General features: G+C 35.8%; 1 protein-coding gene across 4 annotated transcripts in view; it reads left to right on the forward strand.

Annotated features, from left to right (window-relative positions):
- The window catches only part of OLA1 (Obg like ATPase 1), a 110,393-nt gene that overhangs the window by 66,095 nt on the left and 27,554 nt on the right, over positions 1-16,744 (forward strand). For all 4 annotated transcript variants that reach the window (XM_069020635.1, XM_069020636.1, XM_069020634.1 and 1 more), the window contains 2 exons: positions 5,025-5,105; positions 5,381-5,478. In XM_069020635.1, coding sequence (XP_068876736.1) covers positions 5,025-5,105; positions 5,381-5,478 — 179 coding nt within the window. The remainder of the gene's footprint in view (positions 1-5,024; positions 5,106-5,380; positions 5,479-16,744) is intronic.

The raw sequence follows: 16,744 nt of genomic DNA on the forward strand, positions 1-16,744 counted from the left end.
TGTATCTCTTATGGGAAGAATTAACCCTTATTGAAATGTTTTCTCGCTGGAGATAAATTACTTTTAACTTCTATAAGCTATGCCAGTAATTAATTATCTTTACTGTTTAGAAATAAAACACAGCTTTAGTCTGTATTTGTCAGGCTTCAGCAGTCGTTTGATTTCCCTATGCTAGTGTGAAAAACCCTGTATATGTGAAGTTTTTGTTATATGTATATAAAATGCAGTAAGAATAAAAGCATAGAACTTAAGAACATCAAGTCTTCATGCATAAGCACTTTCTCAAAACCTCTGTTTTTTCTCAGTTTTTCATTATTTCAGCAGAGATCAGTGCAGAATTATTCCCGTTGGACATTAGGCTATTTATATACTCCAAGATTGCATTAGTCTTCTAGTTACAGTACAGTTCATTTGCTTGTGAGCCTCCTGGCTTCTCAGTCACTCTCGCAAAGAGGGAAGTCCTCTGCTGGTAAATACTGTATCCATCTTCCCTTTGTCCCCTGCCCAGCAGTGTATGAACTTCAGTGTTTTTGTATTGAAAAGCATTGTTTGCTTTCACTAAAGCTATGTGGCAGTCCTGGTCCCTACATAGGCTCCCATTCTTAGTAATTTACTATTCTCGGAATGTATGTGTCATTAATATGGTCTTTTTTGGCTGTTGAAAGGTGGTAACAGTGAAATGCGAAGAGTTTGTTTGGAGTGCCACCAGAAACATGCACACTGGGGTTTTTATTTACAGTTGTATTCTGAGACCTACTGGTTAGGTGGTGTTGACTCCATTTGGTGTATGCAGTGATTTATTAAAGAAATACCTTCTGCCACTGAGCCAGATTCCTTAGGGAAGTCAGAATATGTTATTTATACACTACCACCTTCATTATTGGTATGCAATGGTGTTGGACTTCAGTATGAAATGAGGGGAACTAACTAAGAGCTGCAGATAATGTTTTAGGTACTCCTTGTGGCTTTTCCAAGCAGCAGAGCAGTGTAAATGATAGAATTTTAGACAATTGAAGCATTTTAATAAAACGGATTTAACTGCTTTTGAAGTTTTACAGGGAGATGGTAAGTTTTTAGATCTTGGAAGTTATGAAGGGACTGAATAAGGTGCTGAAAACACTCCATACTTCCCTTGGTGGGGGAAAAAACCCTACTGTACTCAGTTACTCTGTAGTAGTGGAGACTTCTGCACTGCCTGCAAGATCACAGGGAATTCGCTTGCACTTTGAAGTGTGAAGTGATAATCCTCACAACTGCTTATTTCTTTATTAAATTTGCGGAAGTTAATTACATGCCCTGCTAATTTACAACAAAAAAATCACAATTCTCTGATGCCAAGTAGGCAAGTGAGTTTTCCAAGCTTCAGTTTAGTCCCTCATGCTGTAAGAAGAATTTGGCATTGGCACACATTATTACTATCATTCATCCAGAAAGTCTATTAATGTATGCACATTTTTCTACACAGTAGTGTCTCATGAGTAAGTCTTGGTAAATCTGCTATATGCAATTTACATGTATTTCCCTATTTTATACTGCTGGACTTACTGTTAATGTCCTGCTTAGCATTTGTGGATTGACTGCTTGTGGTTATTTGGAAAATGAGAGCAGCACATAAATTAAAATCACTGTATTCATATGTGCTAATTTAATATAGTCAGAAATTAACTGATTTTTAAAACTAATATTTGATATTCATGAAGTTTGCTGTATTTCATATGCCTTGACAAATGTAAGCAAATTGGAATTTGGAGGGATTTTTGGTGGCTTTCTAAATGGTTCCTGTAATAATGTTGCTAACTGAAAAACAAAGAGTACCCCTCTCATCAAAGAAGGTGAAGTGGATCATTCTGCTGGGGACAGATTGACCTCAAAGTGTGCAGTTGGGGAGGCCAGATCTAATGAAAGAAAGTGGATCATTGCTCTGTATTCCGTTATTAAGCATTTCGAAGTTTACTTGAGTAGTAATTAAATGTGTTTAAATGACTGTTACAGTGATAGAGATAATAAAAAGATTGGGTTATACTCTTTCACCAGTCCTAAATAGAAGCAAATAACTAAAAATGGCGCTAGATGAGAAATAACCTAAAAATGCACTATTTGAGTGTTTCTTTAGAGTATTGGGGCAGCTGAGTTAAAAAGAGATATGTGGAAACACTTGCCTTTCTTCATATTGTCATTTGTGTTTAACAATTTCTTGTTTAAGGAGTTATATAAAGTCTCCTTTCAGTGGAACACCACCACTGATGCAGGGGAATCTAAGTTCAGCTGACCCATTTTTAAGTTTCTGGACTGTTTACCTTACATTCTGCATGGTGTGACTGCTGCCCAGATAGTCCATCAGAGAACTTCTTTGTGTCTCACTGCTTCATCAGCTTCATACAAAAATGCTGTATTTGCTTACAGGTTTCCATCCTTTTATCTAAAGAAAGTTTTCGAATACTTTGCCAGCTTCTCTATAAAACCAAAATAAAATGGCAAGAATATGGTTGTCAGGTCTCCCCAGCATATTCAGCTGTAGGTCAGCCTTACGTGTGGAAATTGTCCCTGTAATCACTCCTTTAGAATGACAGTTGCAAACAGCATCAAGTCAGGTATGTAAACGAGAACTTTTTAAAATTAGGTCAGTGCCAAAATGGATGTAGATCTGTGTGTCACTGTAAGTAGCAAAGTGCCAAAATGGATTTAGATCTGTGTGTCACTGTAAGTAGCAAATGAATGTGAAAAAAGGTTTTGATTGGCAGGTCTGTGCTTAGATAGGCTTTAGAAAGGCCAAACTTTATTTGCTGTGTTGATGCTTGAAATTTTCAGGATGTTCTGTGTTATGTAGCTCTCCTTTCATTTCTGCTTAAGCCTAAAAGTTTGGCTGTTTGTGCTATAGTGGGTTTTTTCTGTCAAATTTTTATTGACTCCAATTTATATGTAACAGTGCGTTGCTATTGTGGGAGAAACTGTAAAGCTGAAAGCCATGTGGTAGGTGCCTACAGAACTAGTTTAAAACCTAAAATAGCGTGTAACCAGAATTCCTTCACTGCTGAACAGGAATCTTGGTGTTTGTGTTGATTTTTATATGTACTATTTAAAGAGAAGCTGAGGATAAAGATCTTAAGTGAAAAGTCCTTACTGGTAGAATTGCTTCCCTTATCTTGTTTATACTGATTAATTAAAAAATAAAAAGCACATAGGGTTAAAGATAAGATGGTACCACTGTTTTCTTCTTTTTGTGTAATCTTGTTGCATGTCTCTACATAAGCTGTTCTGGCCACTCATCATAGTAACCAGCTGGGCCATTTCACCTGCTGGAGCCATTAAAGAGGACTCTCTCCCCCTAGATTAATCCCCTCCGACATTAGTTTTTTGCTCTGACAACTGGAGCAGGCATTCAGAATTTGCAGGTGGCCAGTGTGACGCACATAATTGCCTACAATTTTAGGCAATGAATAAAAATGGTCTACATTACTTGTCAAAGGTTGTATATGCAGTGCCAAGTGAGATCTATGGGAAGCCTTTTAGGGTTTAAAGAACAGTTAATAGCAAAGCTGCACAGTGCTTTTTTAATCATAATGCATTTGTAATATAGCACTTTGATCTTCTCCTTGTAGGAAATGGTGTTATATTAGCCACTTTTAAACATTTATGAGTGAAATTCAGTTATAGGAGAGTAAAAGTGATTATTCTTAGGCAGAACATGTTAGATTTCATTAAAAGTTTTAGCTTGCCCCTTCCTTGTTAAAACCTGTGGGGAGTCCTGTTCCTGGAGGGTTTCAAATCAGGATCTGAAGATTTAGAAGAGCTTTTTTTTTTTTCCTCCACTAAAGCTACTGCAAGACTAGAAAAGACGGTAGTAAATACTGATGTTATTTGTGGTTGTTTATAAATGTACTTCAACTGCATAGCATTAAGTGCAAAAAATGTTGTGTGCTCAACAGTTCAGGGAATGTTTCCTTGTATTTTAAAGTTCTTAATGCTTAGTTGCATCAATTACAACTTAAAAAATGCATTATTTAAAGCGTGATCATAAATTATCTACAACAAAAAATAGGCGACTCTAAAATGTACTACTCCTAGAAGAGCAGAGTTTGACCTTTCAGACCCAAGAGCCTTTTATTAACACCTGCCTGTAAGGAGAACCGTGCCACACGCAGCTTTCGGATTCACGACCACAAAACTGATGAGGAAAGGCTTGAAGGGTTCAGTTTGTGTCACTTGCTGTTTGCCGTTTCCATTTCACAGATGATTAATCTTTCTGTGAAGAAAGGCCAGAGAAACAAAGCACATTGGGCTCTTCCTGCAGTTACTCCTTCTGAATGCACACTAGCTTGCTAACTAAAAGGCCTTTAGATTTCCTGCCGAGAGAGATGTTCTGAAAGTGAATGCAGCTGGTTGGAGGTCACCAGTGCAAGGCTCTTGCCATTGTGTAATGGAGGCTTTGGCAGGTTTCATTTTGGGGGGGGAGGGAGAAGGTGTTGGCGAAAAATTAATGTGGAATAAAAAGGGCTTTGGCCATTTGAATTAATTTCTCGAGGGTGGATCATCAATAATAGGCTCCATTTCTTTTGCTCACAATTTAAAAAAAAAAAAAAAAAGATATTTGCTGTGTTTTGTCCCACCCATTCCCTTTTCTTAATGGCATGTTTATATTGTACGTGGTCTCTCCCGCTGGATGCTGAAATGTTGCGTCTTACTGAGTTTGAAAAGCAATCTAAAATGTACTGATTTTTACATGTATTTTATGAGCTCTGCTGATGTTTGGGGTGACAAGAGATGATACTTGAGTATTGTGTATTTAACTTTCTAATTGTGGGATTTGGATGCCTTTAATAATCCATATTGCTCTTGAGCGACTTTTAAAGCAGCAATTTCTGTTTTTCTGGGAGAGTAAAAATTTGTTTCTAAAAGGTATTATCTAATTTTTAGTTTGTGTGTATGTTTTGAATCTTAATGTATATATGCCTTGTTTATGGAAGAGAATAGTCTTGATATCCAGCTGAGTTTTTGACTTTGGTTTTTTTTTTGATCTTGCATAGGATGTAATGTGCAAAATCAAGACATGGGTAATAGATGAAAAGAAAGCTGTCCGCTTCTACCATGATTGGAATGACAAAGAGGTAGGCTATAAATATTATTCCATGAGTTGACTTCTAATTTTGCTACCTGTTACTGGTTCTTTTTAAAGTTGGTTGTTATTGTTGTTTTCTTGATTTCATATTCGTAGTGTATTAAATGTTAAATTTATTAGCTGAATCTATGCTTATCTGTGATTTATGTATTACACTCGAATTCTGTAGCTTTCTCAGACATGCCATCAGGAAAATGATCGTAAAATTAATTCAAGTTGATATAAACTGTTTTAAAAATTCTCCCCCTTTATTCTCACTTCCAGATTGATGTTTTAAACAAACATTTGTTTTTTACTTCAAAACCGATGATCTACTTGGTTAATCTCTCTGAAAAAGACTACATTAGAAAGAAAAACAAGTGGTGAGTGTGTACAGGTTAAATGTGTAAATTTATATTTCTGTTTCATATTTTTTCCATGGTCAGTAATTCCTTGCACATTTAGATCACCAAGGATACTAATTAAAATAGCAATATGAAGTAATTGTGCTCTTCTGTTACTTGTGCTCCCATTGACTGCTGCTTGAGTACAATGCATATGGTGAAACCTTAACTGAAACTGCAGAAAAGAGTATGCTTCCTTACGTTTTAACATGAATCCATTAACTGTGAAGAAAATAGATTTGATTTAGAACTACTAATTTAAATAAACATATGGCTTTATCATGTTCTATAATGCTGGTTGTCTGAACAGCATATTTTTCATTCCTAAGGAATTAATTGAATGCCAGAAGACTAAAGCTATGTGAGTTGCACAGAAGTCTTTCAAACAAAATTGCACATTTTAACATTACTCTTCTGTTTGCAGCCAGGTGCCTGGCTTTCTTGCTGCTGCTTGTGTGTTGCTTGTGGTTTACAGGCCTCTTTTGATGGGCTTTAATGCCACGAACAGCTCAGGTTTTAGTCAGGTATTTCTGACATCAGTATTGTGACTCAAGTACATGACGGTTACAGAATCAATCTATCAGACATTCAGTGAACTGGATGAAGATCCAGTCCTAACATGGTAGACATATGGTGGGAATCCGCTGTTGAGAGTACAGCATTTAGCATGTCTCTGGAAGCTCTAGATGGCATAAATATTGCTCTGTGGAGGAGGGAACAGATTAGGTAGTTAGTATATGATGAAGGAAAATCTGATATAGCAGTGTGTTTAGTTTAAAATAAACCCAACCAAACATCAAATCTTTTCTTACAATTCAGAATTTTAAACACTGTACTTGTGAGATACTTTGAAGATGTATAAATGTATGTTTGTGAGCAGATATATGCATGTAACTCATCCAAACAAATCAAAAGTATCTAAAGCGGAATATCTGAATTCTCCTAAAGTACACCCTCTGTTTCTCCCTGTACTTCATTAAGTACTTAGATGCACATGGTTTCAATTTTCCATTAAAAATTCTCATTTCCATATGATATCAAAGAGTGAGAAGGCTTTAAACTGAAAAATAAACATTCATAGACTGGAAGCCAAAACAATAATTAATGTCAGATGGTTAACTCCAATAAATCATTAGAATAAATTCTGGGAAATTACTGCAACTAAAACTGTCCTTTTGATACTCCAAGACATTTTGTGTTGGTACTAAAGAACAAAATTTAATGTATTTTAATAGCAAACCCTCTCAGTCCCAAACACAGACTTCAGAATAGACTTGATAAGCAATATAATAATGTAAGCTCTTCATGTTTGGCCAAATTTTATAATTTTAAATTAATTTGTTTCTCTAAATATTTTTTGGGTATGACAATTTAAAGATAAGAAGTGGTTCTACCCAAGGAAGTATTTAAAATCAGCATAGTCACATTTGCTCTGTTTGTGTTGTGTTGCGTTTTTCAAAGTACCGATGCTGTGGTTTCGTAAGGTTTGCTGTTACAGTACAGACGTGGAAGTTTATGTGAAAATGGATGAGTCGGTTTCCCTGTCCAAAAAAAGGATCCTCACACCTGTATTTGGATGATTACAGGTAGAGCTCACTGGCTCTAATTGTACAGTAAATACCATTTCCCAGACCCTAATGGTAGCCAGACTACTTAGGCGACGCCAGTCTGTGATTTAGCTGTCGCCAGTCACCCCATGTTTTTTGTGAGACTAGTTGTGATGATGACATAGTTAAACCCAATTGAAAGCAAATCTTTGGATAAATTTCAATTTTTAATTTGTAAAAAATCAGATGTTTGAGTTGAGGAGTCATATAATGAAACAGTTTAACTGTTTCTATTACAATTAATGATTTAGTTTTTAAAAAGTGTACCCAGATCTCATGGATGTGAGTGTAATTGTAGCTGAAAGATCAAAGCCTGGGTATCTGAGTGATGTTCCAGAAGAGAATTTACCACATAGCCATTTTCAGTACAGTTTCTGCCTCCTGCTGTTCCTATTTTCCCTCAAGCTAGCCATTGACTACCCCCTGTGCATCCCTGCTCGTAAAAAATGATTGAGGAAGTATTTGTCATGTATTTATGAGTGGGAAACATTGTGTGATAGGGAAAGGCATCTACTAGAACCAGAAAGATTGCCATTTCCTTTCCTTCGGCTGCTCTGCCACAGCCTTAAATCCTCTGTTTATGCAACATAGCTTTTATATTTAAGAGTAGAATAAATGTTTTCTATGAAGGATGCTAACGGTAGGCTTCTGTCATTTGTGTGGTGCAAGCAGATGTAAATTATTAGAATATATTTTACTGTTAGATGCTACTTTGTGATTTTTTTTTTATTATTTTGAGGGATAGGTATTCATATTTGAAATGCAAGCCACATTTAAGTCGTAGTCATTTTTCTCAAAAAAGTTTATTTCTGAGCTTAATTTGTAATATTACTATAACAAAGGTAAGATTAATGCAGGAAATACTCAGCCATAAAATGTTTTCATCAGACTTTTGCAACTATAAAAGTGTTTAAAACAGCAAAGGAGAGGAGAGGCTTTTTGATTTTGGGTGAAGAGGAAAACTAAAATTGTTTTTGTTTTACTGGGTAACTATTTCAGAATTAATGAATATTTTAATAGTTAGTTAAAACACACTTATATTTAAGTGCCAGTGTGTTATTTTTCAATTCAAGAAAAGAAGAAAACACTGTGAAAGATAGGACTATTGTGTGTTTGAGTAGGTGTATTGACCTTTTGAAATATGTAAAAACTGGAATGGCTCCAAGCAGTTACTTGCTGGTTTTAACAATGTTGAATTAGTCATTCAGTTGATTTATGATTAAGACCTAGCCCCTGAAGAGAAGCTGACATGGCAGCTGTGTTAGTTGCACTTGTGTTATGATCAGATGACAGTAATCTTGACGTTTATGAGGGAATCCACTGAAACTGTTCTTAATACATATTGCTGTACTCTAAATGAGTAATATTTAAAGAGTAATATTTAAACTCTTCTTTTAATAATTCCTAATTGGTATTTTATCTGAATCTAGTACCTTAACCATGTTGTACATGTATTCAAGTTTTACCATGAAAATATTCAAAATAATGATATTAATAGCAACAATAACAATAATAATGTTTATCAGTTAAAACTGCATTCTGAGTCACAGGATGTCACATAAATCCAGGATATCAGATTTATCAGCCTTTCATCTAATTAAAGCTTTACATTTTACTCTTGCTGAAGAGGGTGCTTCTAGTGGCTCATAGGATGGATTCCAGTTATGGAATATATTGAGCTAATTAATGAGTGAATGTAGTGGACCATGCTTAGCATCGTGTTCGGTTTGGTATTTTGGACTGACTTGCAGCAAGCACCAGGAATATTGTGTATGTTAATGCCACATAAACTGATCTTTTGACTCAACTTCTCAGGTCCAATAAAGTGAATTTCATCCTATGCCTAGACTTTAGTTCAAAAGGCAGTTATGCTGCTAAAGATTTTCTAGTATTGTAGCTAATAGCATTGTAACTAAAAATCTGAGACTTAATTATGGATTTTTGGACATGGTTTTCTCTAATATAATTCAGACTTGTTGAATATCTAAATGTGTGTTAACATTATTTTAAGGGGTTGTTTCTCAAAATGTTATGGCAGGCATTCTGTTAAAAATGTTGATCGGTGTTGATAGGATAGGGGACTTAGTATTTTGCTCCTGGGTATTTAGAGAAGTGACATGTATGTCATAATAAATAAAATTTTGCTCATTGATTTTTGTAGCATTTTTAATGTTCTTAAGCTAGAAGAGGTATAATTAGGTCAGATGAAAGGTCTATCTTTTCTGATATCATGTTTCTGACAGGCCACTAACAGATGTTCAGGGAAGATTATTGGAACAGATTAAGCAAACAGAGTATATGCATCCGGCTTCTTGCAATCTGTTATTGTAGAACTGACTAAGCCAGATATGATATACTTGTGGTTAATACTTTTTGACTGATTTCTATTCTATAAATTTAGCCATTGACCTTTTGAACCCAAGTATACTTTTTGGCATCCCAATATCCTGGAACAGGGACTTCCACAGCTTAACTATGTGCTATATGTAGAAGTACTTCCTTATGCTTGTTTTGGATCTGCCACATCATAATTTCATTTGATGCTCCTTAGATCTTGTATTATGAGAGTGAATAATCCTTTTCTATTCATCTTTTTTCATATTGCTTCAGATGTTCTGAATATTTAAAAAAAAAAAAGATGGAGGGGGTAGGGAAATCTGACATGAAGAAAGAAATATCAAGGGTCAAGTAAAAGGAACACTCAATAGGTTTGAGAATGAATTAATCTGTTTCACTGCGTCTTGCACTTTTAAACTAGTAGGAAACAAAGTTATAAATGGAGTTACTTATTACCATTTATGGTAATAAATGGGGACTTGGAGTTCTTGGTTGTATTTCTGCAGCTATGGATGTTTAGGTGGTTACTTTTTATTCCTGTAAATGTATTTGAGAAATTATTTGTAGAAATTTTAAAATTGTAAGTTGTAATGCTAAGGTGGCATTGAGATGTTTTCTTGACATAGCTGCATAATGATTTTAAGGTTGTCTTCTATGCTGACAAATTCAGAAAATAGTATTTTAAAAAATATTACCGCTCTTGTTCCTGCCTTACAACTGAAATGCTTTAAAAGAATATTAGGAGATGATTTATGTTATCTGGGCATAAGTAAAGTTTTGCACACACAAGTTGAGAAGTCAGATATTTAAAGTTAACCAGATCCAGAATTTAGGCATCCTGCTACATCTTTACTGCCTGACTGAGAGTATCTTACAGCTTAGGCCGTTGAAACTAGAGAATTGCATATGTTTTTCATGGAGCGTTTACCTAGTGTTATAGGGGATAGTGCATGTTGTTTGCTTAATAAACAGTTATTCTTTAGTGTTTCTGATACGAATGAATGAATACAAATTAATTAGTCATCCATCAATCAAATGTCCATCAGTTTTCTTTCCAGCACTGTGTCCTGACATTGCCAATTGACTTCTTGTAGTCTTCTGTTTTACCAATTCCAGTGACTTTTCATTTAGTTGTTCTGTTTATCCCATACTTTTTCCCTACCGTTTTCCTAGCTGATGTATTCTCCATGGATCTTGGCCAAATTCCCTCTCCTTTGATTTCATCCCATTCTTGCTGGCTTAGTTCCAGTCCAGTCCTTTGGTCTGGATGATTTCTTTCACCAGACTTCCCGCTTTGCTTTGCTTTCTTTTGCCTACCCCTCTGGAGTCTCCTGTCTGTTTGAATGTGAATGCATATTGTTTGGGTAATAGCAGGTGTTGGGGACATGTCTTTAAGCATGGAAAGATTGGTCCCATTCTCAGCTTCAGTGTGTAACCTCGCCCCAGACACAAATGCACCTTCCCGGAGTCTAACTTCAGTGTTCACCTTTCGCCCAAGTGTGATGGTTTATCTCTGATAGCAAGTTTGCTCTGTGCCAAATGTCTTGGTTCCTACATATTAGGACAGTAAAATTTTTCAAATAAATTGTTTCTGTATGTTTTAAAAATGGGCAGTGTTGTATGGTGAAGCTTTTTCAGAAATTCTGGTCCACCTGATTACAACATGGCACTAGTAAATATCTAAAGTGTAGGTTGCAAAGTCAGGAAATAAAACCTCAGTAATTTACTTAGGATACATTGAGTCTTGAACTGGTAAACAGAGGGGTAGTCATAGTAGAGGGGAACCTTCTGGGTTTCGGGAAGGCCTATTCTGGGCAGATAAAGGTACTATCACACTATGCTTAGAACTCATCAAAGGCTGCGGACTGTAGGGAGCAGAGTGAGCAGGGAAATGAAGGGCAGTCTCTCTGGTGTTCTGAGTGACACGTGACAGCCCAGCACAGCAGCCATGACCCACCAGGCCTCTCATACTCTTGAGAGCACCCGTGTGCACCCGGCTGATTGTACTGTCAGGGCAGTACAAAAGAGCTGTGTATTAACACTTCGTATCAGAAAGGCTGTGCTGAGTGAAAGCAGCTACAAGCAACTTCTCAACTTCATTGCTGTGTGTGTGATCTCTGTTTTATCAGCTGCATGTCATCCAAACCTCCCTTTGAAAAGTGTGGCATTGCTTCCCATCCTCTCTTCCTTTTCTTCTCTCTGCAGATGCTCTTCTCAATGTTTTTAAAGTTTTGTTTTGGCTGTCATCACTGTAGTTTCTGATCTGTTTATACACAATTCTGTGGGTTCAGTTGTAGTGTTGATCAACTGCAGCTATGAGTTTAGATGCCCTACCACTTTTATAGTTGGCTTGTGTAGTCTTACGAATTGCTAATGATGCTTCCTTTAATCTGCCATGGCAGTTGAGGAATAAAGTAATTTGTGTGATATTTTATTTAAACACTTGGACTTTCATAGGCGCAATCTAAAGTAGCAGATGCTAACTTGCAACAAGAAAAAACGTAACTGCTTAAAAAATTATCCAAACCTGTGCAGGGTAAGAAAGGGCATCTTTATTAGTATGTACTCTCTGAACACTTTAGAAGCTTTGTTTCTCCCTGGTCTTCATTGCAACTGGTACTTGGAATAAATGTATTTGTCTCTTTAATAAACACATACTGCTTAAGATACAAAATACTAAGGGAGAGAATAATGTTGCACTAGATTCCAAATCAGTTAATTACACAACTTGGATTTGTTCAGTGTTTAAATCATGAGCAGCTCAGAAGAGGACCTCCACTAAAAAATGCTGTGTGGTGACATTCTCAAAGACAGTGATGTAAATTTTGTTGCTTATTGCAATGTGACGTTTCTGACTCTGGGTGCATAATGGGGTACAAAATCCTTTTTTAACTTAGGTCTTGTTTAAAACCAGAGAATGCTTAAATTGCTCAGAAGCAAACCAGAGATGCAGAGATGTCTTTTAAGTATAAATTTTGTTACTGTGTGTAGTGGGTAACTGTTCTTCTTCTTCCCAGTATGCTGTGTAAAGAGCTTCCTTCAGTTTTCTGCTGCTCACTTTCCACTGTGGAGAAACTTGTGCTTCATGGCTCAGTTTTCTTCACTATTTCTCTAAAAGTCTTGGTGCTGATGAAATTGTAGACAAAATTTTTTGGGAAATGTTGTCTACTTTAAAATCAACTTACCCAATAAAAATACTGATATTGTCTAATAATTGCATTTTTTCCTGGAATGTTATCAGTCGTTTATCTCCTGAATGATGTCTGCAAGGACACTGTGTTCTGTCAGTCCTCTTTTTCAAAGGCCATCCAAATGTGCTCAGTCATTTAAGTGTTTGTTGTATGTAGCTGCTTTCCTTCACTGAGCAATGCTGTCACAGCCTTAGCTGGCTAAGCAATGCTTCCCTCTTATTTATGGTAGGTTAGAGCATAGTTTTGACAGTGCATAGTGTAGTGTAGGTTTGCTATATTAGTTTTACTGACAACTAAATGAGTTTGGGGATTTTCAGTGGCTTGATACCTTTTTAATACTCTTTAAGTGAGATTTTTAGCTTCAGAGTGTCTCATCTTGCTTTTTACGTCCTATGTTTTTAGATTCAGACTAGCTTATATTTAGGACAATAGGCATTTCTCTTTCATAATACTCCAAGACAGTGATGTCCTGAACACTGAAATGGGAAAAATGAAGGAGAGACTGTGCTTTACTCACTTGTCTGTTACAGAATGGAAGAAAGCAGGAAGGTAAGCAGCTTAAGACCCCAGCTTTCATATTGAGGACCAGATTCTGTAATTTACAGTACGTTTCAGTCCAGGGTTGTTAGTCCTGAGCATTATCAACACGACTTCATCAAGAGGTCCTCAGAAATGTTTGGAGGAGACTAGGGTACTGACCACAATACCAATGCTGTCATCTCATTATTGGATCATTATCTCAGATGCAGATTTCAAATCCTACCTCCAATGGTTGATAGTTCAGTAGTGAATTTCACTCTTACTTATTATAGAGTAAAGCAGTTTGACTGTTCATGTAAACCTGTAGATACTCATGTCAAAATCTCTCACATTTTAAGATCCTGATGAGAAACATCATTAGTAATGAAGAAGTAGAACAGACTTTGTTTCAGTACTCATTTGGGTTGTTGAGCCACCTTCACTGCAGTAATTTTTGGCTATAACTGTGATGAAGAAATGAGAATAAAGTAAGGTGACACAGTTTCCTCAATTAAGTATCTCAGGGATTAGGATTATTCTTTGATTGCAAGTGAGTGTCTACATCTTCTTGGAGACTGAGCTTTGTTCTACTGCATTTTTCTGTTTATTGTTGATTTACAAAAATACTTGTGATGCAAATTACAAAGGTCTGGTTACACTTCTCCTTGGAGTTAAAATGCTATCTCCTAATATGCACTAGTTTATCAGGTTACCTTTTTCTGCTTTTTTGGATATGAGGGAAATTTTGGCAGAGAAAGAAGTATAAAGACTGTATAAAGAAGTATAAAGAAGTATAAAGACTGATCTGCAATGCTGTGGTTTCTCTTATGAGCTCATTAATGTCCCATTAATGAGCAGGTCTTACATTAGAAAGTAGGATTTGGGTTTTTTTAAGTTACGGAATATTAAGTTACTTATTTCTTCTTATTATTAATTTAGTAAGCCTTGTGCCTTTCAGAATGAATGGGCATTGTTAGCCTGTCTTTGTCAACTAGACAACATAGAAGTAGTGTATAGTCCTTAAAGCAAGTACATTTCTCTCTCAAATTGAGGAGGAAATAGATACCAGGAGCACGTGTCCCTACCTATCGGATCATGGTTACTGTATCTGACGAGCATTTAAAAACCAGCAGTTGTTTTTGTGGGGGGCTCTATTGAGAATCTGGAAGATGGAGAGGAGGCTGTTGAATGACTTTTGAGGTGAGTGGCTGTGGTCTCACCTGATACAATGGGAGTAGCTCCTCCTCTCTGTGAGGATCTGATACCTCCTTGCTGCCTGTAACTGGTGGGTTTTGAGAGGAAAGATAGTCCTTCACCCTCGTGTCAGGCACATCAACAATTGTAATAACTGGCACATGAGCTTTGATTTTAGACATTTTTTAAAGCAAAAAACCCTTTGATAATATTGTCTTATGTTAAGAAATAGCAAGAGAATACACTCATATTGCTTTTGATTTTTTGAATTGGGCACTGCAATCAGTATTGCTCTAATACTACCTCTTAAACAATGTCCCAATTAATAAGTATCTTTCTTTTCATGATGTGTTTCTCAGTATTGCAGTGTTTGCTTTGCAGACAAGTACCTGTATAACTCTCTAAAATTCTGCTTATTGAATTCATTTCTTGAAACATTTCATGCTGTCGCTTCCTACAGAATTGCAGTAATATCTTTAAGTTCTCACAGTTGAAACTAATTTTATTTCACCTACCATTTATTTCTCTGATGCACGATATTTGAGATACCTGTAGGGTCTGGAAAAAATACTCATCTTGAAATTGTTCTTTGTGAATGGTCTGCAACATCTCCTCCTCTGAGGGAATATACTGTGTAACATTGTTCTGTTTTCTATAAATAGGAGCTACATGGAAACATCAGGCAGTCAAACATTTGTTATAAATGGAAAAATAATGTTTGAGAAGGATGATTCTTTTACATGGTTGGAAATGTAGGCTCCTCTGGCTTTGGCACCCTTTCTTAAAATTTCCTTTTTCTAAGTGACTTCTGTGTTTCACAATTGACAGACATTTTTCATTAATGATTATTTTTGAAATCTAATGCATTTAAAAAAAATAGTTTTCCTTTTAATTTTATGGTTTACAGCTCATTCTTTTGTATTAAGTATATGGAAATATGTTTTCATTTAACTGCTTGTTTTTCCCAAGAAGCATATATCTTACCTTCTAAAGTTTTGGCATAGTATTTTATTTTCACAGCTAGAGTTTCTTCTAATGACTGATGTGGATGACTAATGTTCAGATGTTGATAGTCACTAGTCTTACAGTGGATGGAACCAGGTATCCTTGTCTTGAAACCAGGAATAGATGCATGTTCATGTTTAAATTGGAGAGGAAAGTTTGTACATTATATATGTTTAATTGAAGAACTGTCAGATGAGGTGTTGGGTATGGGTATCTTCTTATCCTTTATTACCAATGCTTGAGGTTAATTATTAGTAATTTGGAGAGGAGTTAAATAGAACGTAAATCCAAAGAATGTTTGGAATTTACTGTGCTCTGGTATTAGTTTCTAAAGCCTGAAGAGATGTTTAGAAGATAAATATTTGAAAGAGACTTCAGTGCATGTGCTGGCATTGTACTTCATTGGGTTTAGTCAGATTCGTTGTATGTTGAGTCTTCCTCTTGTTCTCATGCATTGGCACAGTAGTGCATTCCTGAAGCGAAAATATATTTAAATCCAAATGGCTTTTATTAAAGAAAAAAAAAGAAAATAAAATCTTACACCTAATACATTGAAAACCTGCACAATGTTGCCGATCTAAAACATGTGATGGTACTTCCAGCTTGTGCTTTATTTCAGACGCTCATTAAATGCATACCTGTTTTTTATTTAATAAAATCTTTATGTCTCAGGATATTCAGATTAATGAAGTGTGCATGCATGTGCACGTGTGTTCAGTTTCCCATAGGATTTTCAAAAATTATTATTAGTAGCATTATTTAAAAATAACTTTATGGAGGGTAAATGTTTGTCTTTGGCTCCCTCTATCTGCCTGTCTCTACTTGTCTATGTGAACTAATGCTTTTTCATAACTTGATCCATCATTTAGATTAGAGTCAGCAGATAAGATGTCTACAAGTATTTCATATAGGCATTTGGTAAAATGAATAAATAAGTAGAAATAGGGTAAAGAGACATGGAGGACTAGTAAGAAATTTAGTTTTCAAGCTTAAAAGCAAGGTTAATGTCTTTGTGCACAGACAACATTTTATTGAAGTACATTTCCATTCCATTCAGAGTCTAATTTTTTGTACTAGGTTTTCATGAAGACACAGCTATATGATCAAAGAACAGTAAATAGAAACATGGGTTTAGCTGCCTGCCTTGCAGTAGTGTGTGGTGTCTGATAGCCTTTGTTTCTGGTTTCTAGTTATGTTAGTACCCTATTGACATAGAAGGTAACTAGATTGTTCTATTAGTGATTTCTGACAAACAGAAATTATTTGATATACTAAAGCTATTTCTGGCAGAAGATAGAAAGTTTTGACAAACATGCATGGCACAGCAAGTGTCCAATTCTAAAGAGCAAAATAAATGCAAACCACCATTATGGGGAACACAAACAGCCTGAA

Source organism: Aphelocoma coerulescens, chromosome 7 (assembly GCF_041296385.1).
Source record: "Aphelocoma coerulescens isolate FSJ_1873_10779 chromosome 7, UR_Acoe_1.0, whole genome shotgun sequence".
Taxonomy (NCBI): Eukaryota; Metazoa; Chordata; class Aves; order Passeriformes; family Corvidae; genus Aphelocoma; species Aphelocoma coerulescens.